Raw genomic sequence first — 20,033 nt, 5'->3', positions numbered from 1 at the left:
GGGTGTGAGGAAGAGGGAGAGAGTATCTGAGGCTGGGCCTGAAGAAGGTGGGGCGAGTCAACCTCTGTGGGGAGGGAAGGCACTCCTCCCTCTCCTGCAGCCCCACCGACACAAAGCTCCAGACCTCAGAGCTCTGTCACCTGGATGGAGCACAGGGCAAAGCCATTGTTTCCTGGCAGCCTGGATGCACTGTGGGCAGCTCAGACCCAGATGCCACAGGACTCAAGGAGGCGAGGTCGGGAAGCCCTGCTGGGGCCTGTGGCTGCGTGAAGGGCCAGGTGTCACGCAGCCCTCAGGCCTTCTGAGGCAGAGTGCAAACTTTCCAGACACTGCTGGGGGGCCTTGAGGGGTGGGGTGGGAGGCAGAAAGGGAGTAGCTGGGGCTGGCTGATGACACCCGGTTGAGCACACACATCACAGTGTGCAAGGACCTGGGTTCAAGCCCCTGGTTGCCATCAGCAGTGCAAATGTTTCACAAGTGAAGCAGGTCTGCAGGTGTCTCTCCTTTCCTACTTACCCCTTCCATCTCAGCTTCTCTGAATCTATCCAATGTATAAATTAATAAAATATTTTTTAAAAGGGAGCACCCTAGCATTACAGCCTCACTCAGGATGACCTTAAAAGGCATCTGGGCGGGAAGTCCTTGCAGCGGGCAGAGCCTGGGCAGGGCACCTGGCCACCCGCTCAGTGTGCAGAGAGAAGTGGTCGGGGGGCCAATGACGTGGACCTGCTGGGAAGTGGCTGAAGACCTGGCTGGCTTCTTGGTGGGCGGGGCAGGGTGGTATGGGGTGACAGTGGACAAGGCGGCCAGAGAACACACAGATCACCTGGCTCACAGGCGTCAAGTGTGACGTTTACCTTGCTGGCTGAGGGGCGCCGTGACACTGACCACAGGAGAGGCAGACGATAACTCAGCCAGCTGACATCAGCTGACCTTGACCACTAGCCACCACCGTGCTGGGGCACACAGACAGAGTGGCCTCTGTGGTAGGAAAAGAGAATTACATGTGGGTTCCCCAGGCCAAGGCAGAACTAGCTACTGACAGCAGAGTGGGGTGCGGAGTCCTACTGTCCGTCGTACTCCCACCACCAGAACTGTCCCTTGGTGCCAGGAGCACAATGGGTGCTGTTCACCGTTGGGAGGCTGTGAGGGTCTGAAATGTGTTCACCCCGTGCCCGGGCTGAAGTCCTTGGCTCTGGAGGCACTGACGTGGAGGAGGTAGAAGCCCATAATATCCTATTGCCTCTGTCTCTCTGTGTTTCTGTTTGTTTTTACCAAAGCACTGATCAGCTCTGGCTTATGGTGGGTGCGGGGGTTTGAGCCTGGCATGAGGCTTCAGAGTCATTGTGCTATTTACCCCTACCCTATCTCTGTCTGTTTCTCCCTTCCTATCTCTCTCTGTTACTTTTAATCAAGAAAGAAAGAAAAAAGAAAAAAAAAAGACTGCTGGGAATAATGGAGTGTCCTTGTAAGGAGGCATACCAGGACACATGTGGAAAAAAGTCATCAAGAGGACACCAGAGCTGAAACCAACCCAGGAACCTGCCCTTGAACATCTGACCTCCAGAACACTGAGACAACAGTCTCGGCTGCGGAAGTCACCTGCTCTCTTTGCAGTCTGTCACTGCATGCTGAGCTGACTGACCTGGGCAGCAAGTCACCTTCACTGGAAGTGACAAGTTCTGGTGAGGAGGTTTGCTTGCCTTCCATTGGCTTCCAGAAGGCTGCACCTGCTGACCAGGGTTCCAGATATTATCAGGACAAAGCATGCGACCCGTTTATGGCAAAGCAAGGAGTTTTGAGCCTTCTTATACCCCACCCTGCCCAGGGGCTGTGGGCCTGCCCTTCCTTCTTGCTAACTGCAAGGCTCAGCCCCAAGATCACTCTCTCCTGGGAGATGTGTTTGCCCTCAGGAACTCACCCAGCATGTAGTATTATTATTACTGACACCACTGTTATTACTATTATTATTATTATGGCATGAGCACAGTCAGGAAACAGACCCCAGGCAGCACTGGTAGGGACAGAAGCTCTCCCTCAGACCCACCATAGCAAAGGTGACTCCAATAGGTAGATTCCCAGCTCCAACTGCCCCACAAGAGCTCTCTGTCTTCCACCTCTAACCACGTCTTTGTGACTTCATTTATTTATGTGTGTTTGCTCTAGAGTCACCTAACAGTCAAATGCATCTGTGGGGACAGCCTTAGCTCCTGTCTTTCACCTGACAGAGTCCCCCTTCTCCTCAGATAACAACTTGGGGGCCACATCCTCAATGGGACATCAGGCGTATCCCACCTGATCTCACTTCTCCAGGTCCGGGGGAAGCCCAAAGACCTGCATCTCACACCCAAGCAGGAAACAGGGAGATGGCAGGAGGGAGTTGGTACCCTGGCTCCCAGCCTGGCAGGTAAGAAGACAGAGATGAGAAATGAAGACTCGGGCTGCTGGGCCACAGGCATGTCAAGGGAAGATCAGGCCTGAGTGTACCAGCCCCCCTTCCTGTGTGCCTGGAAAGACAGCACAGCTCCAGGTCAGATGGCTACAGCAGCTCCTGGAGAGAAATGTCCAATGTGGCTTCACAGTGGAGGACAGGCTAAGAAAACCCTGGTGTTCACTTCATCTATTCGATGCTTGTTCCCTTGAGGCTTTACTTGCTCTTCATTTCAACCAAGGAAAAGTGAGAAGTTTGGCATCTGCTCTTCACTCCAGAGCGCACGACCATAAGCATTTTCACAGGAAGACACTGTGGCTTTTTGCAAGATCATAAAAACAGATAAATATCACGCCTCTGTGAAGTAGGTTAGTGCTTCTCTAAGAAATGCTGCTTTATATGAGTGGAAGAAGAGTGTCCATCTGGCTAGTCCTTCAGGTGGAATTAATTTTTTTCTTATCTTAAGATAAAAACATAAAACCAAACCAAGCCAGAGCAGCCGTGCTCAGAGGCCTGCGGCCTGCTCACCTGCTGCTGCCTCTGCCGCCTGGCCTGCGCGAACTGCGAGAGCATCAGCTGCCGGTCCAGCTGCTCCATCCTCTGCTGCCTCTGGATGTCCACCGTCGCCCCCATGCCGACCCGGGCCTCCGCAGTGGGCTCTGACGAGGAGAAGATGGGCTCAAGGGTGCAGGAGAAGAGCCGGGCCATCCAGCCGGGGACGCAGAGCACCTGGTCGACCTGCAGCATCCTGCTGTGGTAGCAGAGGCCGGAGATCTGCAAGAGAAGTGTCCCAGGGGACTGCTCAAGGCTGGCCTTGTCGCGGCCTTCTCTGGCCTGGAAACTTACCCTCCCTAGACACTTCAGGGGGCTGTTTCTCTCCCTGCACCCCTTAGACAGAGACAGGGAGAAGACAGAGAGAGTGAAAAGCACCACAGCATCAAAGCTTCCTTCAGTGGGGTGGGGGCTGCTGGGGCTTGAACCTGCATCACACACATGGCTAAGGAACACTGTCCCAGTGAGCTGTTTCACCCAGTCAGTACTGCTGTCTGTTTCAGACCAGCTGGGTGGTAACCCCAAACGCCTGCCAAACCCCAAACGCCTGCCAAACCCCAAACGCCTGCCAAGTTGCAGAAACCTTAGCAGTGCAAATCAGCACAAAACTCAGTGGACACGGCACACAAACATGTTTGTATTAAGTCGGAGGAGAGAGCAAAATCCCATTACTTTTCACAAAGTGCAGGTAAGAGTATTGTAGAAACAAAGTTTTCTTTTTCTTTTCTATTTGGCCGGACAAAGAGAAATTAAGAGGGTAGATAGAGGGGGGAGAGAAAGACAGACACCTGCAGACCTGTTTCACTACTCATGAAGCATTCCCCATGTAGTTGGGGAGCAGGGGCTTGAACCCGGGTCCTTGGGCATGGTGATATGTGTGCTTAACCGGATATGCCACCGCTTGGCCCCCCTGAAGGCTTTCTTTTAAAGAAGCACTTTGAGCAATCTGATAACCCAAACACTTTCACACTGTATGAGTCCTGTGGTTACTCTCGCTGGCAGAAGGCCATCCAGGAGACAAAGGCTGGGAGTCTGTCTGCATGTCCCATGGGCTAACACAGGCAAGTCTGGCAGTTGTCAGAGAATAGAGGCATTCCACACATCTTCCAGTGCCTTCAGCAATTCTCCATGTATTGATCTTTCTAGTTCTTGTTGTTTTAAACCTCCATCAGTGGTCCGGGAGGTGGCGCAGTGACTGAGGCACTAGACTCTCAAGCATGAGGTCCTGACTTCAATCCCTGGCAGCACATGTACCAGAGTGATGTCTGGCTCTTTCTCTCTCTCCTCCTATCTTTCTCATTAACAAATAAAATAAAATAAAATAAAATAAAATAAAATAAAATAAAATAAAATCTCCACCACTAGCTGTCAGTTAACAATTCTGTTTACAAACACTTCCATTTTGCATTCCAAGGTCATTTATGTGGTCAGAGAAGTCTAATAATTTGTTTGGTAGGTAAAAGTGAGAATGTCCACTTCTTCTTTTTACTTTTTAAAAAATTATCTTTATTTATTTGATAGAGACAGCCAGAAATTGAGAGGGAAGGGGGAGATATAGAGAGAGACACACAGAGAGACGCTTGCAACACTCCTTCACCACTTGCAAAGCTTTCTCCCTGCTGGTGGGGACCAGGGCCTTGAACCTGGGTCCTTTCCCATTGCAGTATGTGTGCTCAACCAGGTGCACCACCACCTGGCCCCAAATGTCCATTTCTTGTATAAAAATAATCTCTGATTTTGTGGCTGTGATTGTTAGGCTGAGAAGTTATTCAGGGTCAGTGGCACACCTGCTGGAGCTCACACATTACTATGCACAAGGAGTGGCATTCAAGTTTCTACTTCTCACTTGCAGAGGGAAGCTTAATGAATGGTGAAGCAGATCTGTAAGTATCTCTCTCTCTCCCTCTCTATTTCCCCCTTCCCTCTCAATTTCTCTCTGTCCTATCTGATGTATGTGGAGAGAGAGAGAGAGAGAGAGAGAGAGAGAGAGAGAGAGAGAGGGAGAGATATTATTCTGGCTGATTTAGAGCACTGATAAGGCCCTGAAAGTACTCTGGCATTAGCAGGTGAGCTGCACAACAAGCCATGAAACGATTCCAGACAAGTTCAAAAGAAGAAATGAAAAGTAACCCGGAGGAGGACTTTTCGTCAGTCAGGGGAACTCTGGCAATCAGAGAGAGTTGAACAAAGATCTTCATGACACTGGGCTATCAGGGATTTGAAGAACTGGAGGCAGAGTGCTTCTGGCAGGGAAAACAGCAAACGCAATGAAGGCAGTGACCCTGACCCGGGAGATGATTAAAAAGTGTATCAGGGTGTCAAGGGGGCAGCTGGAGACAAGCCTGGAGCTGGGAGTCATTGGTGTCAGGTGGTGTATAAGGCAACAGGACTAGGTGAGGTTGTGGGGGGGACATAAAGAGGAGAGGGAAGAGATGTGGGTCGAGCCCAGGAGAACACCTATGCTTTGTGATGGGCAGAGTAGGAAAGGCCAGTAAAGAAATCTGAGCAGGGGGTGCCTGAGTTTCAGATCACTGAAGCGAAGAGACGAGTGTTTGAAGGTGAGGGCTACCAGCCACATCCGATGCAGCACAGGGTCTAACTAACATGGCAGACAGAGAACAGTGACCACTGGATCTGGCAAAGGGGAGGAGGGGGGCTAATAGCCCGAAGAGAATAATTCTGGTGCAGCTGTAGGAGTGTGGGAGCCAGAGACAGACTGAAAAGTGAATGGTGGGAGACTTTTGGTTTCAAACAATTTCCATGTCCCTGTCTCTCAAAAATGGTACAAAACAAGTGAGAAAATGAAAACAGAAACAGGCTCCACAATTCAGTGAAACTAGAGAGCATCTGTGATCCTGAGCCGTGTTAATGAAATGAAAGACTTAGGGACTCATTAGAATCACCTAGAGGGGCTGGGAAGACAGGATGGTAGTTATGCAAAAAAGGAAGGAGGAGGAGGAGGAGAAGAAGGTGAAGGAGAAGGAGGAGCAGGAGGAGAAGGAGGAGAAGGAGAAGGAGGAGGAGGAGAAGGAGGAGGAGGAGGAGGAGGAGAAGGAGAAGGTGAAGGAGGAGAAGGAGAAGAAGGTGAAGGAGAAGGAGGAGGAGGAGGAGGAGGAGAAGGAGAAGGAGGAGAAGAAGAAGGTGAAGGAGAAGGAGGAGGAGAAGGAGAAGGAGGAGGAGGAGGAGAAGGAGAAGAAGGTGAAGGAGAAGGAGAAGAAGGCGAAGGAGAAGGAGAAGGAGGAGGAGGAGGAGGAGGAGAAGGAGGAGGAGGAGGAGGAGAAGGAGAAGAAGGTGAAGGAGAAGGAGAAGAAGGAGAAGGAGGAGGAGGAGGAGGAGGAGGGGGGGGGAAAGCCACAATCACATGCCTGAGGCTCTGAGGTCCCAAGTTTAATATCCAGCACCACCAGAAGCCAGAGCCAACAATTGTACTGTAAACTATTAATCCCGACCAATAAAATGGGAAGCAGGTAGATCCAAATGCTAGAAGAGGTCCCCTGGGGGTAGAGCTTAAGGGTTAGAGGGGCCAGGTCAGGTGGGAGGCAGGAATGGAGTGGGAGATACTTTTCCTAAGAAATACTTTCCCCCCACTGTGTCCACTCCAACACAGCCCATGCCTACTGTCTCTCCTCCACAGCCACGAATCAAAGGGGCCCCATGGGGGGGTGCAGGTCCAGAAGGCGCAGGGGGTAACCTGATTTCCACAGGTGTGTTCCATACAGAAAGGACCTTGGCGCCTCATAGCAGATGGACATGGGGAACGGGGACAATACTAAAGAGAAAGCAGGCGAGAGTTTTCTAGAATGAGTGCAAAATAAATTCTCAGATTTGAAAATGCAAGTCTCAAGAAAAAAAAATTTACATCCAGATCCACTATAGTGAAACAACAACAACAAAAGAAGTCCTTACATGGAATCAGAAACAATATGCAGACTACCTAGAGAAAAACAATTAACCATCAGCAGAGAATGGCAACAAAACCTGTAAGAGAAACTCCCTTGTAATAAATAAAGGTATTATAGGCATGAGAAGGAAAATAAAACTATTAAGATATCGATATTTTTTTTTACCAAATTAATATATAAATTCAATATAAGATTTGAAAATAAAGGAAAAGGCTAGTCCTGGCCATTCTAATGAAGCACTTAGATGAGGTCTATCAGATTTGATGTAAAGTTTGAGTGATTAAAATACTCAGGCAGACCTAGAGACCAAGAACCTAGAACAGACTCTTCAGTACAAGGGCCCAGGGACATGCAGTAATGGGGACATGAGAGGTAAAGGATGCACAATCTGTGTCTCAGGCTAAAGAGGAAATAGTCCCCCTCCCTGTCACTGTACAGAAACCCCCTGTGGCTAGGGACACTGCTGTAATTTCTGCACAAAATACATTGACACTGGAGGTTTTTGTTTTTTTTTAACCAGACTACTCATGGTACCAGGGATCTAAGCCAGACCCTTTTATATGCAAGTCCCCTGTGCTACCACTTCACTGTCTTCAGTAGGGACAATCTGAACACAAGAAATGCAAAGTATAAACAATAAACATTACAATATCTACTTTACAATTTAATTGTCATAGTAAATTAAAAGTCAACTTAAGTGAAAAGACTAGAGCAAACCTGGAAGAATGCACTAAGGATTCTAACAGTCAACAAAGGTGATGCCAGACATCTAAAGACAGTATAAGTTTCTGAGGAAAAAAAGACCCTCAACCCAATATTAAAAGACATGAAAAGGCAAACTCAGAAGGAGAAACGCAAACAGACAACAAACACATGCAAAGCTGTTTACCCTCACTTTTTTTCTTTCTTTCTTGAAGACACAATCTAAAATGAACAATATTATATCCAATAATGGTGGCCAAAAAAAGGGGAAGATGTCAGATCCTGTTTTGGTGAGGATGAGGGGGCTGAGAATCATTGCACTCACCAACCTCTGAGTCCCCAAAAGTGCTTGGGACTCAGTAAGCACCCTGTAAGAACCTGCTGGGAGAATGGAGAATGAATGAATGAACGTTTCGCCAAATAAGAGCTGTCTCAGGTCCTTTTAAAGGAACTTGGAAAGCTACCAATAGAGGGGACAGGCGGTTGCATACCTGGTCTCTGAGTGCACACATTACAGTGTGCAAGGACCCACGTTCAAGCCCCTGGTCCCCTCCCCCCACCTACCTGGGGAAAACTTCTTAAAGTGGTAAAGCAGGGCAAGGAAAAGAAAATCTTTAAAAAGAGAGAAAGGAGTCAAGCGGTAGCGCAGTGGGTTAAGCGCACGTGGCGTAAAGCACAAGGACCGTCATAAGGATCCCGGTTTGAGCCCCCAGCTCCCCACCTGCAGGGGAGTCGCTTCACAGGTGGTGACACAGGTCTGCAGGTGTCTGTCTTTCTCTCCCCCTCTCTGTCTTCCCCTCCTCTCTCCATTTCTCTCTGTCCTATCCAGCAACATCAATAAAAACAACAACAACTGCAACAATAAAACAAGGGCAACAAAAGGGAATAAATAAATATTTTTTAAAATTTCTTTAAAAAAATTTAAAAAAAAAAGGAAAGGAGAAAGAAAAAAGCTGCCAGTAGACACACTTTGTTGTTCCTGTAGCTTCCCAAATGACGAAAAGGAAGATAAGAGTTCACCTGTCCATGCTTATGACACCCCAACATGATCTCGAGTTGTCATGTAAATAAAGACTATTGTAAAAAATGTTTGGGGTGTTCACAATGGATTAAAACATAAAGAGCACGAAGAATTCAGTTTCCTATAAATATCTGATGGTCACCCACTTTCTTATATAAGATGGGATACGAGAAAGTGCACTGGACTTTACCTAAGGTAGACTTCCTTGGCACCAAATGCTCTGCAAGTGTCATTTGCCACCTTGCACTTAGATTATTCAACTTGAATTTTCCTTATTTCCTAGATCTCCTTTATGAGACTTCTGCAAGAGAATGTTCTTGAAGCCCACAGACACTGTGGGGAATGAGGCATTACAGACAGACCCTGTGGTCATACCTGCATGTCAAGAGGCCTGGAGAAATCTCCAGAAAGGGTCTGGCTAGCCCTTGGAGCCGGAAGCCCGAATGAGTTCAAGGTATGGTTCCAATAGGATGGGCTGAAGCAGGGGCCACGGTCAGGCCCAGGCTAGGACTCAGGTGCAGGATGGCCAGACACAGAGAAACGGAACAGGAGAAGCTGGCCAGGGAAAAAGGGGCAGAGGTCAGGCAGTCAGAGAGCAGCTTGGGCTCCACGAGGCTGGAAGTCTAGGTCAGGAGCCTGGCCCCTAGCCCCGGAACCAGCAGTAAATCTATTATCTCATCCATCTGAGAATGTCAAACAACAGGAAACTGTCTTTTTTTTTTTTTACAGTGTTTCTCCCTTACTCTTTGTTTTTCCTGCTTATTATAATCTTCATCCATAACACTGTGAGTGGATGATGTCCATGAGTCCAGAGGGACATCACCTCTCCGCTTACTGAGATTTCTCAGACTGTCAGCCCTTTGAGACAGGGAGGTGACAAGGGGAGCATGAAGTCACACTCCTCCTCCAGAACATGCTGGACTTCCTTTGCCACGCAGACAACTAAAAAATGCTCTTGATTAAGCTCAACTGCCCTCTGGTCTTGTTAAGGATCAACACAAAACCACAGGCCAAAGGCAGAAACCACAGGCGAACAATGACACCCAGGTGTGTGCTGAACTTAGTTGTGGCTGAACCAACCAACCAGCAAGCCAGCTTAACTGTGGGGTCCTTGGGAATGAGAGTCCAGACAGCTAATGGAATGATAGGAAAAAACACAAGGGCTGTCTTCCAGAGTACAGACCAAGAAACAGACACCCCTTTGCACCTGGACCCCAACATAAAGATGTCAATATGTACTTAAAACCTGAAGAAACCAGACCCACTTGGGCCTCATTTATTCACCCAGTACATATTAACTGAGCACCTATTATGTGCCAGGTTGTGTTCTAAGCACTGGGGGTACCATGAGGAATACAACAAAGAGAAAAAAATGACACTAACTGATCTTCTGTTTCCTAGAGCTATTTCTGAAATGCATCTGAAAGAAGGAACACATGGCAGAAATCACTTGCTTTATTACTTGAGGGACAGGTATGCAAATTAGGGATGCCCAAAGCTATTTCTGCCATTTGTGATTAATTAGGAGACAATTCTTTTCAGGACAGACAAAACCAGGTGGCAAAGTTTTTGTCTTGTCCTGTTCTTTGTCAAGTGCAAATTTGGTTCAGATGAAACCCCCAGAGTTTTCTTACTTCTTTCAATATCATTTTCAACTATCTTTTCAGCCTTCTGATTTGGGGGAAGCAGAACCAGAATAGGAACAATTAATTAGACTGATTACTGATGATTTGTTCCTAACTAATGTCTTAGAAAGCTGCCCTTTAAAAAATATGTGTGGTGGGAGTCGGGTGGCAGTACAGCGGGTTAAGCACACATGGCGCAAAGCACAAGGACCACCGTAAGGATCTTGGTTCGAGCCCCCGGCTCCTCACCTTCAGGGGAGTCGCTTCACAAGCAGTGAAGCAGGTCTGCAGGTATCTATCTTTCTCTCCCCCTCTCTGTCTCCCCCTCCTCTCTCCATTTCTCTCTGTCCTATTCAACAATTATGACAACAATAATAACTACAACAATAAAAAACAACAAGGACAACAAAAAGGAAATAACTAAATATATAAAAAAAGAAAGCTTAAAAAATATGTATGGGAGGGCTGAGTTAGCTGAATGAAGAAGAAAACCAGAAATAATGGCTTAAGTACAACACAAGTTTACTACTTCTCCCTATTGCTAAAAAACAAACAAACAAACAACCACATCAAAAAGCCTAGAAGGACTGTAACTACACTACAGGGATATGGAAATAAAGAAAGATAAAAAGGGCAAAAAGCTACACTAAGGAGTCCAACCAATAAAGCTTATAGCTTATTGGGTCACACTATCAAGACTTCAACTTCAAGGTTTTATCTTATGCAAATGAAACTGGGCAGTGTGAACTTTTAGTTGGAGGCACTACTGCCACAAATAAGAAGTGATCTGTGAGGGCAGGGGTAGATAGCGTAATGGTTATGTAAAGAGACTCTCATATGCCTGAGGCTCTGAAGTCCAGGTTCAATCCCCTGCACCACCATAAACCAGAGCTGAGCAGTGCTCAGGTTTAAAAATAGATAAAATAAATAAAGAAAGAAAGAAAGAAAGAAAGAAAGAAAGAAAGAAAGAAAGAAAGAAAGAGAGAGAGGCATGTTCTGCGATAAGTGCTCTGTTGCTAAGGAAAAGGGGCACCAGGGAGCGCACGGAAGAAGGCTGAGTCTTGTGCTTATAAGTCAATACTTTTTAAAAGCCCTTTTACAAGAAGATCATTTCTCTTTAAACTTATATCTACTTTGGGGGCCAGATGGTAAAACACTGGGTTAAGCACACATAGTAGGAAGCACAAGGACCCACTCGAGGACTTCTGTTCAAGCCTCCTGTTTCCCACCTGTGGAGGGGTGGGTGATGTCACTTCACAGGCAGTGAAGCAGGTCTACAGGTGTCTATCTTTATCTCCCCCTCTCTATCTTCCCCTTCTCTCTCGATTTCTCTCTGTCCTGTCCTGTTCTTTAAAAATGGTAAAAATGGCCATCAGGAGCAGTGGATTTGTAGTGCAGGCACCGAGCCCCAGAGATAACCCTGGTGGCAACAAACAAACAAACAAAACCCTCACATCTCCTTTCACAAACTCATTCAAATAAAAATTATAGGGAAAAAAGGCTTACACTGAAGCTCGTTCCTTCCATGGGACTAAAAACAATAAAGTATAAATGGAAGGCTTCATGCATTTATAGCTAGCGATTCAATGGTCTCTTTCTAAGACTGAATTAGCAAAGGTTTTTTTAAAAAATATTTATTTTATTTATTATTGGATAGAGAGACAGAGAGAAGTTGAGAGGGGAGGGATATATGGGGAGAGAGACAGAGACACCTACAGCACAGCTTCACCACTCTTGAAACTTCCTCCCTGCAGATGGGGAGCAAAGGTTTCTTAAAAGCAAAAACTGAAAAAATTGATACACAGGAATATATATATATATATATATATATATATATACATATATATATATTCATTAAAAGAAAGGTTTAAAAAAAGAGGCAAGACACAGATTGGGACATAATTTTTACAGAATATTTCCAAAAAAGGACCAATACTTATAAAAATAATCCTATTAAATTCAATTAAAAGACAAAAGAAAAAGTGGGTGAAAGATCTGAGCTGATACTTGACACAGGAAGTTATACAAATGACCTGCAGGCACTTGAGAAGATGCTCAGTATCTCCAGTCATTAGGGAACTGACAGGATGTACTACACACCAACAAGAACGTCTAAAGTAGTATCTTACAATATGAAACATGCCATTATCATATGGCCCAGCAGAAGTAAAAGTCTGTGTACACATAAACGTGTACACAGGGGGGCCGGGCGGTAGCACAGTGGGTTAAACGCACGTGGCAGGAAGTGCAAGGACCAGCAAAAGGATCCCAGTTTGAGCCCAGCTCCCCACTTGCATATGGGTCGCTTCATAATCAGTGAAGCAGGTCTGTAGGTGTCTTTCTCTCCCCCTCTCTGTCTTCCCCTCCTCTCTCCATTTCTCTCTGTCCTATCCAGCATCAACAACAGCAACAACAATAAAAATAACAACAACAACAAGGGCAACAAAATGGGGAAAATGGCCTCCAGGAGTAGGGGATTCATAGTGCAGGCACCAAGCCCCAGCGATAACCCTGGACACACAAAAAACAAACAAACAAACAAACAAACAAAACCCCAAAAGAAACACACACGAGCACACAGATGTTCAAAGTATAATTCAAACCAGGAAGCAACCCAAATTCCCACAAACTAGTGAATGGATGAACAAAATGGTGGAACTACCACTCCACCACCTAATACTTCTAATAACAATGAGTAAAGTATTGATAAGATCGAGGTCTGTCTCAACAATAGCATGTGGAGTGAAAGAAGCCACAGAGGACTCCACATTGCAGCATAGTAACGTAAAATCACAGAAAAGGTAAAGCTATAACAATGACATAAGATGAGTTTTACTTGGGTGAGACAACAGAGAGAAAAGGAACAGGTCATTTCTAGGGCTGATTCTTATCTTGATTTCAGTTACACAACTCTATACAATTACCAAAATTCACCAAAATGTATACTTAAAGTTGGTTACTTTTATTGTGTGTAAATAACACTTTACTAAACAGAAAGAGATAAACATTTTTAATTAAAAAGTCAAAGTGAATACAGAGACACATCTAAATAAATCTTTGAAATTTTATTTTTAAAAGGCAGGATTTTTGCTGACTAAAAACTACCTTTGGCAACAAAAAATTCTGACACCTTGAAAGTGTCCTAGGCTAACATGAACTAACATAAGACTCTCTGGTTAAGACCCACCCTACTAGGGAAAGAGAGAGGCAGACTGGGAGTATGGACCAACCAGTCAATGCCCATGTTCAGCGGGGAAGCAATTACAGATGCCAGACCTTCTACCTTCTGCAACCCACAATGACCCTGGGTCCATGCTCCCAGAGGGCTAGAGAATGGGAAAGCTATCAAGGGAGGGGGTGGGATATGGAGATTGGGTGGTGGGAATTGTACCCCTCCTACCCTATGGTTTTGTTAATTAATCCTTTCTTAAATAAAAAATAAAAAAAAATAAAAAAGACTCTGGTTAAAAAAAAGCTCTGCTGTTGTTTATAAATAATAAATAAATTCAAATTAACATGCATTGATTATTATAATTTTTTTACCATACTCCTTACTCCTTTCCCAAAGGGTATCATCAAGAGAGAAGCACAATTATCAACACAGTCGGCCCCAAAGAGGAAGTAACACTGATACATTTGGATTTTTAAAAAAATCAGTTTAAAGAGATAATCAAACTCAATTCAAGACCTCTCATTTCTTGATAAGAGAACAAGGTGACAGGCCCATGGGAAACGCTCAGTGCTGTATAATAGCTGCCACAATTATCTACCAGCGGCCATCTGAAATGTGAAAGTATGAGTCCTTCTTGGAACCTCTTCCTTATCTCCGTTTCTTTTTCCTGTGACCCACCAGCATAACTGAACCAGCCATAGATGTATTTTACACTGTCCTTTGAAGCTTTTCAAAGCCATTCCTCCCTTTATTTTCTTGTCCCTGAACAATGCCAGAAATACGGGACATGAGTCTACTTACTGATGGGGAGATACGAGTTACATCTTCAACTCAACACAGAGAGGACCAGTCGAATAGGTTTGTGATCTTAGAAGAGAAAGTATAGCAATTGGGAAGACCTCTTCTAGCAGGACTGGTAATGTAATTGAGTTCTCTTGGATTACTGGTCAACTGACAAAGTCCCTAATGATAGCTGCAGTCAACTGTCGTTGCTGTGTGTTGTGCAGCACCTCTTGGTACTTTTAAAACTCTTGTTGAGGGGAGGGGCAGGTGAAGTACTGGCATGTGTTCAACAAAGCCTCCTCAGAAGAGCAGAGACACTTGAACTGGAGCAGCTGCAGTTGGATCTCGTCTCTATTTGTCCTCTCTCTCTCTGTGTGTCTGTCTCTCTCTCTGTCTGCCACTTATTTCAACTCTCCGTGCCTTACTTTCTTCAAATGTGACACGGGATAACAGCCTCTACGTCTTCTGGCTTTATGAGGAGCAACCAAGGTGGCATCTCTATAGTGTGTAGAAAAGAGCTGCTCATCTGGATTGGACTGTGGCAATACACCGTCCCAGGTATCAGCAGCCTTACTTCTCATCTGCCACGGTGGCCCTGCTCCCCCACGGCATCTTCACAGTGGGGCCTGGGCTGAAGGAGTGGCCTCCACCTGGCACGTGCTTTCCCACAGCAAAGGGAACAGAGCCAGGGTGGAAACCTGCAGCGACCCCAAGACTTCTGTCTGGGCTGAGATCACTTCTGCTCACATCTCAGTGGCTGGCGTCAGTGTTAGAGTAGAGCCCAGTGTTCAGGGGCGAGTGGTGGCCCCAGAGGGAGGGGCCCTGCAGTAAAGGGCAGTAGGTGTTCTGAACAAATGATGTAATGCTCTGCAAGTGCTCAGTATGTGGTAAATGCCATGAGCTTGTTAAAGAAAAAGCAGAGGTAGCGTGATAGCACAATCTGGTGAGAGGGCCAGGTGCTGGGGAAAGTAAACTCTAGAGAGAACATGGGAAAGAGTGGAACATGAGGAGTCAGACTCTGACAGGGGTGTAGGTCACTGTTCGTCCAGGTAAATGGTTAGGTATAGTTACATAAATCCCAGAGCCAGTTGAGCCCTGGACATGAGTTTCAGGGGAGATAACCCCTGCACTGGGGCAAATCCAGAAGCCTAACCCATCACAGTTAATGAACACACACAATTTTGTGTAGCAAATGTACAGTCTACTGTATTTTTACAGTAAAGTAAATCAGAAACAAGAAAATGTTAAGAGACAGCTAGAGCACAGTATTGTGTTTACTGAGACCATATGTTCACGTCAGCTGTTAGAAGACAGTCTGGGCACAGACAGACCTGGGGGTTCAAACACATGTTCTTCAAGGGCCAACTGTTTTCTGCAAGGCTTTTCTGTGTCAGCTTTATTAAGGCAGGTGCGTCATTTCCTTTGTTCTATTCTGAGGATTTTAAAAATCAGGGCCGGGGCCAGCAAGACAGCTCACTCAGACAGTGCGCTTTCTCTGCCGTGGGCAGGACCTGGGTTCAAGCCTGGCCCCCAGCAGCCTGGAGGAAGCTTCCTGGCTGTGGCATCTTTTCCTCTCTTTGTAAAAGTCAGCCTGAAGCAGTGAAGCCTGAGTGAGGACAACAAAATAAAGACATAGGCAAACAAATATCAGCATCTACTAGTCACCGTTTCCCGTGACACTTAGCGAACCAGGTCTGCCCTGTTCATGTTGTGCTCAGTTGCAGCTGCTGTGACAAGGCAGAATTCTGAAGGCTTGTTTCAGCAAATCCAGGCAGGATGGGGCAGGGGACAGACAGAGCAAGGCAGGGGAGAAGGAAGGGGCAGAGAAAGTATGAATGAAGAGAGAGAGAGAATATGGATTAATGAGCACTCAATTCCTCCATTTAGTGTTGAGATGACAACTATTATTTTAATTAGAAGGTGAATTTTCCCCCAAGGGTCAAGTGTAATCTGTTTCAGCCTGTGGCTCTTTCACCAACCTGACCAACCTCACTGCTTGAACTACATCTGACATCTCTCCGCAGCTTCTGACCTCATTCTCAGTGAGCTGTTCAAAAGTCACCTCAGTCTCTAAAGTTCAGTGAAAACACTGCGCCTCAGATAAGTGCTCTGAATGGCTACCCTGTCTCACTGTGCTTAGTTTAGAGAAGGAATTGAAGGGAGGAAAGAATAAACATGGAAGAGAAGGAAGCATGAAGAGAAGAGAAACTAGGAATGGCTAAGAGCACCCAACACCACTTCCCTTGACAGGGAGAAGGTCAGGCCTTCCAACTGGGACTCCAAAGAAAGTTTTGATTTCCAGGGGTTGGGCGGTGGCACAGCGGGTTAAGCGCACGTGGCGCAAAGCACACGTGGCGCAAAGCACAAGGACCGGCGTAAGGATCCCGGTTTGAGCCGCCCGGCTAATCACCTGCAGGGGAGTCGCTTCACAGGCGGTGAAGCAGGGCTGCAGGTGTCTATCTTTCTCTCCCCCTCTCTGTCTTCCCCATCTCTCTCTGTCCTATCCAATGACGACACCAATAACAACAACAATAATCGTAACAACAACAACAATTAAAAAAAAACAAGGGCAACAAAAGGGGGGAAAAAGCAAAATTTAAAAAAAAGCTCTGATTTCCAGAGGTTATGCTACTCTAATACCCTTTCCCACAAAGCCATGCCATCACTTGGAAAGTCGGTAACATAAGGTTCTGCACCACGGCTTCTTTTTATAGTTCCTCTTAGACAATATTTTAATTTGTGTCTTTGTAACTATTGTGGTAGAAAGGAAGGAAGACAAATCACAGCTCACAAGTGAGCCATCCTGACTCCTTCAAGACTGTTCACTTTTCCCTCCTGTCTATGATTTATGAAACCCTAATGAGACTTCTAATCTCACACCATCGTGAAGAGTTCCCTTTGAAAAGCTTTAAAGGCCCCCACTACCTACAGAAAGACATACACACCCACACCACATTCAAAGTCCTAGACAATCTAGTGTCAAGCTATATAGCTGATATAATTATTGGAGAAAGTAGATTTAAATACACACACACACACACACACACACACACACCAATCTAGTGTCAAGCTATGTATCTGATATAATTATTAGAGAAAGTAGATTTAAATATACACACACAACAATCTAGTGTCAAGCTATATACCTGATATAATTATTGGAGAAAGTAGATTTAAATACACACATACACACACACACACACACACACACACCAATCTAGTGTCAAGCTATGTATCTGATATAATTATTGGAGAAAGTAGATTTAAATACACACACACACACACACACACACACACACACACACACACACCAATCCAGTGTCAAGCTATGTATCTGATATAATTATTAGAGAAAGTAGATTTAAATACACACACACAACAATCTAGTGTCAAGCTATATACCTGATACAATTATTGGAGAAAGTAGATTTAAATACACACACACACACACACACACACACACACACACACACCAATCTAGTGTCAAGCTATGTATCTGATATAATTATTGGAGAAAGTAGATTTAAATACACACACACACACACCAATCTAGTGTCAAGCTATGTATCTGATATAATTATTGGAGAAAGTAGATTTAAATACACACACACACACACACACACACACACACACACACACACACACACAGTGCACTGCTCAGCTCCAGTTTATGATGGTCCCAAAGCTTGAACCCAGACTCACACTTGCTTTCCCCCACACTAAAGTCACAAGGCAAACCAAAGTTTCTATACTGTTGAGGACAGGTAACAAGCTGGGAAATGGGCAAACTGGGAAGGAGAGATGCCTAGTGTCTGAGAAGTACAAGGCTGCCTGGCATTTGCTCTCAAATAGCTGGGAAAAGGAGTAGGTGACAAGCATGTGAGCCATAGCAAGAGAAGGCTGCCAGGGAAGGGCAGGCTCTCTCCTTTTGAATCACAGCAGAATCAGCTCAGGCCTGAGACTTCATTTTTGAGACTTGGGGTCCATCCCAGAGGTAGTGACTCACTGCATGACTCATAAACAGCAGAAAATGAAGAAGTACAAGGGCTGTGAGGACCAGAAGGCGGTTCTCTAGAGAACCACACAGAGGGCTCTAAGTTCAATAAGGAAGCAATTTAAGTTAAGGAAGAAAATGTGAATTTTTGTTCAGGGAAAAAAAAAAAAACGTATCAGTGTGTTGCCAAGACTCCAAGAATTGTGAACACACAGAGCGGCCCCCAGTTTGGAAGGTCTTGCACCAGAGACAGGAAGAAGAGTTCAACTTGATGGGGAGCACAGGTGGGAGCAGGCGGACACACGTTCTCAGCTGCTACTGCAGCGGGAGTACTTCACATGGGTGTCGTCCTCCAGCTTTCCTGGGATGGTTTTGTCAGTGTGTGCAGTTACATTCTCATGAAAGCAGCTAGAGTTTAAGTGTGAGCATTAAAACTCAGAGCTGTCAAAGGAGGAGCAATGTAACAGGAAAACATTGACCAAGGGCACATGTGAACAAGGCCCAAGTCATTTCTAAGTACAGTGGCTGTCCTCCCCAACCCAGGCAGTCGCTGGAGTGTGTGTGTGTGTGTATGTGTGTGTGTGTGTGTGTGTGTGTGTACAAATCTGTTTTCTCCAATAATTAGACACATAGCTTGACATCAGATTATGTAGGACTTTGAATGTGGTGTGGGTGTGTATATCTTTCTGTAGGTAGTGGGACCCTTTAAGGCTTTTCAAAGGGAACCCTTCATGATGGTGTGAGATTAGAAGTCTCATTAGGGTTTCATAAATCGTGGAGGACAAAACAGATTTGTGGATTCCACCTAGCAAAATGCTGTGCTGATGTAAATTTGTCAGTCTCTTCCCTTTAGAGCCTGAGGACTATTTACAGGTTACATATTCAGAAACATATGCCATTGTGGAAGAATGAGTGACACAAGGAGAGATAAGAAGTAAACTGATGACAGCTCCAAAGGATACAAAAACACAAATTCAATGGGAAATATGCACCCCTACATTCACAGCTGTGTTATTTAAATAGGTAAGCGACAGGGGCAGCCTACATGCCCATCAATAGGTGAGTGGATAAAGGAGTTGTGGGATGGAGTCAGTGTAATACGATTCTGCTAGTTTAAAAAGATAATACTGTGTCCTTGGGGGCAAAATGGATGGAACTGGAGGTTATTATTCTCAGTGAAGTAAGAGGTGAAAGACAACTACTGGATGGTTTTGGTCATATGTGAAATATAGATAATGCAAGGACATGAACTTAAAGAAAAAAACAGACTGTCTCAGACTTTGTGAGATCTATGGGGGTTACGTAGTGTGTGTGGGGGTAGGCTTATAAACTTGCAAAACATTACTGAATCACTAATAAGATTAAATAAATAAGAACTAACCTGATGAAAATTAGCACCCTGATAAGTGAACAGAATAAAATAAAATTAAATCCAAACTTGGCAGCTTCCCAGAAAAGCCTACATGGAATTTTTGGCTACTATGGCAGCAGATAATACACAACTTATATTTTACAAAAGTAGCTTTAAAGAAAGCTATTTAAAAATATACAATCGTCAGATTAAAATACAATCACTTCCTAACACATCCACCAGGTTAGGGACTAACTACTGACTTCAGTGTGAAAATGTAAAAATTTTATCAACAGGTTTTATAACATTCCCTCCAAACACTGAATGCCATCTGTGCGTTTCTTTCCTGGCAGTAAGAATTTTAAAAATAAAACTTATTTAGTATAAAAAAAAGGGAAGTCACTGAATACATATGGGCATGTTGAGCAAGAGACATCTGGGACCATCTCTGGCTTCATAAGTCTCAGACTTGGATCCTAAACAAAACAGAAAGTATTTTA

The 20,033-nt window shown here is 45.2% G+C and overlaps 1 protein-coding gene across 3 annotated transcripts in view; it reads right to left on the bottom strand.

The window, feature by feature from the left end:
- UBAC2 (UBA domain containing 2) overlaps positions 1 to 20,033 on the bottom strand; it is a 195,747-nt gene that overhangs the window by 35,501 nt on the left and 140,213 nt on the right. For all 3 annotated transcript variants that reach the window (XM_016187601.2, XM_060191807.1, XM_060191808.1), the window contains one exon: positions 2,960 to 3,205. In XM_016187601.2, the coding sequence (XP_016043087.1) occupies positions 2,960 to 3,205 (246 nt within the window). The remainder of the gene's footprint in view (positions 1 to 2,959; positions 3,206 to 20,033) is intronic.

This window comes from Erinaceus europaeus, chromosome 5 (assembly GCF_950295315.1).
Source record: "Erinaceus europaeus chromosome 5, mEriEur2.1, whole genome shotgun sequence".
Lineage (NCBI taxonomy): Eukaryota > Metazoa > Chordata > Mammalia > Eulipotyphla > Erinaceidae > Erinaceus > Erinaceus europaeus.
Note: the sequence above shows the minus strand (reverse complement) of the source record. Positions and strands in the feature narration are given on the sequence as shown.